Raw genomic sequence first — 7853 nt, 5'->3', positions numbered from 1 at the left:
TCTCAATCCTTTGAAGATACCTAAAGATAATTCTTTTGAATTCCTTAGCAGAGAGTTCCAGTGCTGCTTCTTCCTCAGAGATGTGTTCTGGGTCTGTATCCTGCTCCCTTGTTTCTACCACTTTGTCCTGCTTCATTGTGTGGACTGTGATGGTCTGTTGTCTCCAAGGCATCATGGCATTATTTTATTTAGATCTCTGTTAACTTTTTGTGAAGAACAGCCAAGGGTGATTCAGTCTCTTGTTGGTGGTTTTTTATTGTTGGCCCGTTGGTGGAGAAGGAGGGTAGTGGCTCTCTCTCAGTAAGTGAAGTTGCAGGAGGTGTGGGTGTAGTTGTGTCGTATGGGGACTGTTGTTGTCTCCCACTCAATTAGACACAGATTACAATTGAATAACAATCAAAAAACTAAAAACACATAGACAAAATACACACCGTGTAATCACACAGGAACAGTAGCCAAAAAGGGAAAAAGAAGCAGAAAAAACAAGAAAACCTGTAATATCTGGGGATAGGACACTAAGAGAAAAAAAAGTAGAGAGGGAGAGTAATGAAGGAAAAAAATGGGAAAAATGCAAAAGGAAAAACAATGAATGAGGTTAACCACAAGACTAAAGGCGGGGGGAACACCTTAAATTTAAAAAAATAAATAAGAATAAATTTCAACCAGGACCAGGGTAAAGAAAAATTGCAAAAAACTAGGACCTGGTAGGGGAAGATTAAGAATAATATTAAGAAGGACAAATGTATTAATAATAATAGTTGTTTTAAAACAGACAAATATAACCAGACTAATCACCAGAAAAAAGCAAGCAAAAAAGAAAAAAATACAAAAAGAATCAGTGGAGGACAGGGTAGGGCACCCAGGCTTCATCTGAGCACACAGACTGACTGTGATGGAGTTTCTGTGGGCCCAGAATGCAGGTGGTAGTGGGTGATAGCTGCACTTCTGTTCACCAAGCGGGTGTGGGGTATAAAAGTAACAAGAGGAATGTTGTACCTTTTCAGTCTTGTGGGTCTGGAGTGTCCTTGGGGTTGCTGGAAAGCAGAATGTGTTCTCAAGCCCCAGGAATCTGCCAGAACGCTGTCTCTTTAAATATCCAAAATAGTCACGCCGTTTTTAATCCTTCAAAATGGCGGCATCCTCCTGATGGGTAAAAGTCCACAGCTCAGCCCGCCATTCTCTTCATCTTCTCTGTTTTTTCCTTAGCCACTGTGCACAGTCCTCCTTGCAGTCCCTGGCTAGCAGGGCTGATTTTTTGGTTAATTCTTAGGTCTTACCACCACTCAGCAATCTCCAAGCTGTCTGTGCCGTCAGGATCGCTCAGAATCGCTGCCAGACCGCAGCTCCGTATGTCTCCTTTTTTGGTATTGTCATGTAAATTCTTCTGCTCTTTGGGGTTTAGTCCACTTCTATATCCTTCCCTTCAAGGCTGAGGGCTCCAGGATTATCTTCTGTATCTGTGTTAATTGGTTTCCTGTTCTTTGTTGAAGAGGGTCTGTGCAGTCTTTCTGCCTAGTCCGCCATCTTGCCAGTACTTGAAATGTTCTTTTTGACAGTAAATGTGATACCATTCCTCTTCGATTTGTCCTTCCTGGCATAGTAAACCATATGATTGTCTGAGTCAAATACCAGTTTCAATTAATGCCTAGGATATTTCATTTTTGACAACTTCTAATTTTCCTAGATTCATATTTTGTACATTCCATGTTCTGATTATTAAGGAATGTTTGCAGCTTTTTCTTCCCATTTTGAGTCATGCCCCATCAGCACATGTAGTTCTTGAAACCTTTACTCTATCCATGTCATTAAGGTTGACTCTACTTTGAAGAACAGGTCTTCCCCAATCGTATTTTGAGTACCTTCCAACCTGAGGGGCTCATCTTCCAGCACTACATCAGACAATGTTTCACTGCTATTCATGAAGCTTTCCAGTAGTATATCAGACAGTATTTCACTGTTATTCATAAGATTTTCAGTGTCCAGTTTTTTCAGAAGTAGATGGGCCCCATCCTTCCAAGTCTGTCTTAGTCTGGAAACCCTGCTGAAACCTGTCCACCATGGGTAACCTGCTGATATTTGAAATACCGGTGGCATATCTTCCAACATCACAGCAACACACAAGCTGCCACAGTATGACAAAATAATTTCTCTTGAGACTTGATAAATTCATTTTATCTTCTAGTTCATTTATTTTGTCTTCTGACTGTTGTTGTTTCCTTTGCCTTTTCTACTTCAGATGTTTTTTTTTTCCTCTGATGTTTTCAGTTTCTATATTATGTTTCTCATTTTGTTCCTCCATTTGTTTACTGAATTCTGCTAATTTGTTTTCTGTGTGTGATTTGCTTTCTTTAAATATATTTAGTACTTTAGTCTGAAAATTATCAATGCTTTGCATTATTCTGGTTTATAGGAGAGATTTCCTTTTCTTCATGTTTTGCTTTTGATTGTTCCTTTTTCTGATTCTTATGTTTTGCTAACTTTTTGTGGACGTGGGCCATTTTGTTACTGTTTTTTCCTTCTAGTTTTATATTCTATTTGGAAGAATTTTCTGATTGGGTGCTTTGGTGGTACAGCAGCCAACCACCCAGCTGCCACCCAAAAGGCTGGGGCCTACACTCACCACCAGCTAGCTCTGTGGGAGAAAGATGTAGTAGAACACTTCTACGACTCATAGCTCTGAACACCCCGTGAGGTAGTCTCCCTCAGCTCTGCAGGTTTTCTGAGTCAGAACAACTCAATGGCAGCAGCCTTAGTATCTTCTCCTGACAAGCACTAGATGGCACTCTTACCCTTAGGGTTTTATTTATTTTTTTCCCAGTGCTGGTTCAGGAACTGTATGCTTAGTCTCTGGAATTTAATATGTTATGTACGGGAGTGAGGTGTTAGTTTTTCAGACACACTGCCATAAGCAGTGGAGCTCAGCTTTCCTGTTGCACAGTGGGGCTTTCTCCGTCTTTCCCTCACTAGCACCCCTGCACAGACACTCTCATGGTGTCCTGCTGTATGAGTTGTATCCTTTATCTGTCTAAAGTATTGCTGTTCTGCTGCCTGTGTGGTTCCTTCTGGTCCTAGTGTCTGTCCATCACAGGCCTCAGCAAGATTCAACAGCACTCTGATGCAGCACCACAATTTCCCTTTGCCCCATCACAGTTGTGCAGTGATCAAACTCCCACAACCAGTTTGCACTACCTTAGGTGGTGGTGGTTCTTATGTGCCGTCGAGTCAGACCCGACTCATAGTGACCACTCCTTGGGTTTCTGAGGCAGTATTACTCCGGAAATAGATTGCCCCATCTTCCTTCCAAGGAGTGGCTGGTGGGTTTGAACTGCCAGCCTTCTGGTTAGCAGTCAAGTGTCTTAGGCACTATGCTACCAGAGCTCCCACTACCTTAGGGGGAAAATGAAAAAAAATAAAAATAAGCTAGGCTAGAGCATCCTCAGATTAGTTCCTTTTCTGTGTTTGTGCTGTTATCCAGATCTTTTCCAAAAATGGCTGTGATCAGCTCCCAATATTAGAGGATAGGATCTCCTGGCTTCTGTGCCAACCTCTCTTCCTCCTCTCCCATGCTTCTGGACTTACCCTGACTTTACAGTATCTCAGCTGCTGCCCAGAGTTCTGAGATCTCAGTGTGTGTTTGCTTTTATTTATTGTTCAGTGAGGTAGTTTCTGGGGAAATAAATGCCATCTTGCCCTGCTTCTATTTTTTTTCTGATTTTAACTACAGTCTAACCTTCTTGTTTTTATAAATGATGTCTTATTGGAACATAGACATGCATATTCATTACGTATTTCCTATGGCTGCTTTCATTTTACAGTGGCAGAGTTGAGTAGTTTTAATAGAAACCATATGGCTCACTAGCCTGAAATAATTACTATCTGGCCCTTTTCAAAAACCATTTGTTAGCTCCTGGTCTAAACTAGCAATTCTTGGTAGTTGGAAGGAAGGAGGAACATATAATAGTATATCTTAGGAGAAATTACCTTACTGGTAAATAACTGAAAATTTTCCAAGAAGAAGAATGTCCTTACTGATTATTATTTTTCAGGGTATGATCCAAAAGGAGGAAGGTGTAGTTATCAGAAAAAGCTGCTTTGAAATTCCCAATCTTAGTGAACTCCTTGATTGGGAGTAGTAATATAAAAATGATACAAGTGGTTAAAATACTGGCTTTGCTTACTTAGGTAGGGAAGTACCTAGAAGCAGTGAAACTGGACAGTTCTATAGATCTGTGCCTCGGAAACCCAAGGAGGGTTTCCTTTGAGTTGGAATTGACTCAACAGCAGTGAGGTTTTTTGTTTTGTTTTGTTTTTTCTAACCTCCAACCAAGGCTTTATTTTTCAACTACTGATCTAACTAGTTTCTAACTTTTGCATTCTAATCACCAGTAATTTATCAATGCATCTTGATTGGATATTTGACCACTTTCAGACTGCAGAATCTAGTGAAATCTTCAGTTTTTTCACCTTTGGCATTAGTGGCTGGTATATAAATTTGAGTAGTGTTGTTGTTATATGCCGTCTAGTCGGACCCAACTCATAGTGACCCCTCCTTGGGTTTCCGAGGCGGTATCACTACGGAAGTAGATTGCCCAACCTTCCTTCGGAGGAGTGGCTGTTGTGTTTGAACCGCCAGCCTTCTGGTTAGCAGTCAAGTGCCTTAGGCACTATGCTACCTGAGCTCCTATAAATTTGAGTAACAGTTTTATTAACTGGTTTTCCTTGTAGGCTTATAGATGTTACCCTATCATTTGACAGTGCTGCACTTCAGAATAGATCTTGAAATGTTCTGACAAGGAATGCAATGCCATTCCTCTTCAGTTTTATTCCTAGCATAGTAGACTATATGATTGTCTGATTCATAATGGCTGATACCAGTCCATTTCAGCTCACCAATGCCTAGCATATTGATCTCCAGGCATTTCATTTTTGACAGCTTCTAATTTTCCTAGATTCATATACTTTGTCATTCCATGTTTCAATTATTAATGGATGTTTGCAGCTGTTTTTTCTCATTTTGTGTCATGGCACATCAGCAAATGAAGGTCCTAAAAGCTTTACTCATCCACATCATTAAGGTCAACTACTTTGAAGAGGCACCTCTTCCCCAATTGTGTTTTAAGTGCCTTCCAATCTGAGGGGCTCATCTTCTGGAACCATCTAGGAGATAGTTCTGCTGTTATTTGTAAGGTTTTCAATTGGTTGGATTTTTTTAGAAGTAGATCACCTCGTCTTTCCTAGTTTATCTTGCTCTGGAAGCTTTGCTGAAACCTGCCTATCACGAGTGACCCTGATGGTATTTGAATACTTCCAGCATCACAGCAACATGTAAGCCACCACAGAATGACAAACTGACAGAGAAGTGGTGGAGATTAATGACTAGGTGGGGGGAATGTTGATTTTCTTTACTCAATTTAATTGCCACTTGTTAGGTATCTACAGTAGAAACACTCTCTTTAGGGTAAATTGGGTAAGAAATCTTGTGTTTTGTGCATGTGTCTTCAGTTTTTAAAACCTTTCTCTCTTCTAGGATATCCTACCTACAAAGAAAAAGTAAAGAAAAGGCCTGGGGGCCGCCCAGAAGTGATTTACAACTATGTCCAAAGACCCTTTATTCGAATGTCCTGGGAGAAGGAAGAAGGAAAAAGTCGGCATGTAGACTTTCAGTGTGTAAAGAGTAAATCTATCACTAACCTGGCAGCAGCTGCCGCAGATATTCCCCAGGACCAGCTGGTAGTCATGCACCCAACTCCACAAGTGGATGAGTTGGATATTCTCCCTATCCATCCCCCTTCTGGCAACAATGACCTCGATCCTGATGGACAGAATCCAATGCTGTGATGCTGATGTTTCTTGAAACCATAGCATGCTACTCTGCGCAGTGATGTTGTACTCTCCTCATTCTGCACTGCAAGGCCACTCTTCTTCATTGTGAGATGCACATAACAATGTTTAGGATATTGCAGTGTAGGCTTTTTTAAAGACCAAAGGTAGCTGAATGGTTTTTTTTTTTAAATGAGTACAGCTCTAGCATCCCGAGGTTCCAGTTATATAAATGTATTTGTTTACCAGTAGGTTTGTGAAATTGGTTCTTTGTATGGGGACAGTCCTTTTTCACACATCTAGATATTTTCAGAAGTGGTAGAAGTTGGCAGCTGGAGTACCTTCAGTCTAGATTGATACTGGTCACACCCCAGATAAAACGCCGAATATTACATAGTTGCACTTTATAAATGGTGGTTAAATGGAACTAACTATTCAGGCCATTTTTATAGTTGTCATGCACAACATAATTTAAATAAGTGCTTCTATCAAAAGTACCCCTCCAGTAGTAAGATCTGTATAGTTTGCTGCCCACTGATGAACACAAAATTTGAGTATTTTATCATTGGGCTTATTCGAATGATTGGGATGAGATTCCACACCCATACCATGTCAGTTCAGACATCTCCAGTGCCGTTTTCACCTTTTTAGAGTGGGTCACAAGAAGTGTGTACACCAGAGGTGGTTTATTATCTAGTCTGCCTTACCCTTAATCTGTTCACAGGTATTTATTTACTAATGAGTTTTTTTTCTTAAGAGTGGGACAGGAAACTGAAGTGTTTCGTCTTCATTTACTAAATGATTGTAAATTCGAGTTTTTCATCAAAATAAAATTCCATTGTTTTAATGCTTCTGACCAACTTTACACCTACCTCGAAATTTTCTGTTGGTGCAAGTGTAACTAGAAACCAAGTATCAGTTCAAGACTCCAATTTGGTGTATATGCGATGATGCACTTTGATTTCCTAGTAACTATAAAATATACTATATATCCAAAACAATGTTTGTTAGAAAGAATGTTTCTTAAAGAGAATGTTTTTCTAGTCCAACTTGACATGAAGGGCGAATGACTTTCCTAGGTCATGTGGTTTGAGTCATGCAAGTACTATTTTTTATGGTCTGTGGCCCAGTTTAATGAAGAACTATTTCGGTGCTTAGGGGCTGGGATCACTTACTGTTTGAAGTCATACAATTGCCAGCAATAGAGAGGCCAGTTCGTTGTATCTAAACTTGAATTTATAATTTCATAGGATTTAAAATTTGTGTATAAGTAATTACATTTTTTTCTCTCATCTCACATAAATTAAAACTGCAACAATTCTGAAATGAACTATTTTTTAACAGTACAGCTATATCAGTAGTACAGGGAAATTAGGCAAGTCCCAAAATTGTTATGAAGGCCAGAAAGGCACTGCAAATGTAACTGGTGTGGATTAACCTTTAACACCTACTGTAGAAAATGGATGATGCAGCTCTGTAGCATGTAGGATTTTTTTTTCTAATTATTTGCAATGTGAAGAGTATTTATAGAACAAGGGAAACATTTATTAAAAATATTTAACTGTCTAATACATTATACTTTAACCCATATTTATAGTAAAGGATTCTTACAAGGAAGAATTAACGGCTTTATGATACAATTAGTATAAGAAATATCCACATGGGGGACTTCTTTGTAGTGTAAAAACACCATACATTTGAAATGACCATTTGCATATAAAAGCTACCAATGATGCTTCTGTGCACAATGATTAAAAAATTCAACACAAACAGAATCCAAAATATACAATTAATGCAAGCTATCCACAGCTAGCCCAATAATCAATGATGAGGAGACACTGAAGCAGGCTTAGTTCCACTTTGTCTGAAGTTACATAGAGTGAGATTGACTTGTATCAATGGCTCTAAGATGGCTTTTATGAAGACAGTACATAAAAGCTGTTCTCTCCTTATCCAATAAGCTTCACAGACTGTAAAACTCCACCAGTAATGCACTTTGATACTGTAACTGTTGCCAGAGCAACATGTAGTGT

General features: G+C 39.4%; 1 protein-coding gene across 1 annotated transcript in view; it reads left to right on the top strand.

The window, feature by feature from the left end:
- The window catches only part of BTBD10 (BTB domain containing 10), an 81744-nt gene extending 75906 nt beyond the window's left edge, over nt 1-5838 (top strand). The window contains exon 8 of the mRNA XM_007955340.2: nt 5528-5838. Coding sequence (XP_007953531.1) covers nt 5528-5838 — 311 coding nt within the window. The remainder of the gene's footprint in view (nt 1-5527) is intronic.
- The last annotated feature ends 2015 nt before the right edge of the window (nt 5839-7853 follow it).

The sequence above is a fragment of the Orycteropus afer genome, unplaced genomic scaffold (genome assembly GCF_000298275.1).
Source record: "Orycteropus afer afer isolate SDZICR_OR568_19922 unplaced genomic scaffold, OryAfe1.0 scaffold00014, whole genome shotgun sequence".
Taxonomy (NCBI): Eukaryota; Metazoa; Chordata; class Mammalia; order Tubulidentata; family Orycteropodidae; genus Orycteropus; species Orycteropus afer.
This window is presented reverse-complemented; position numbering and strand designations above follow the sequence as displayed.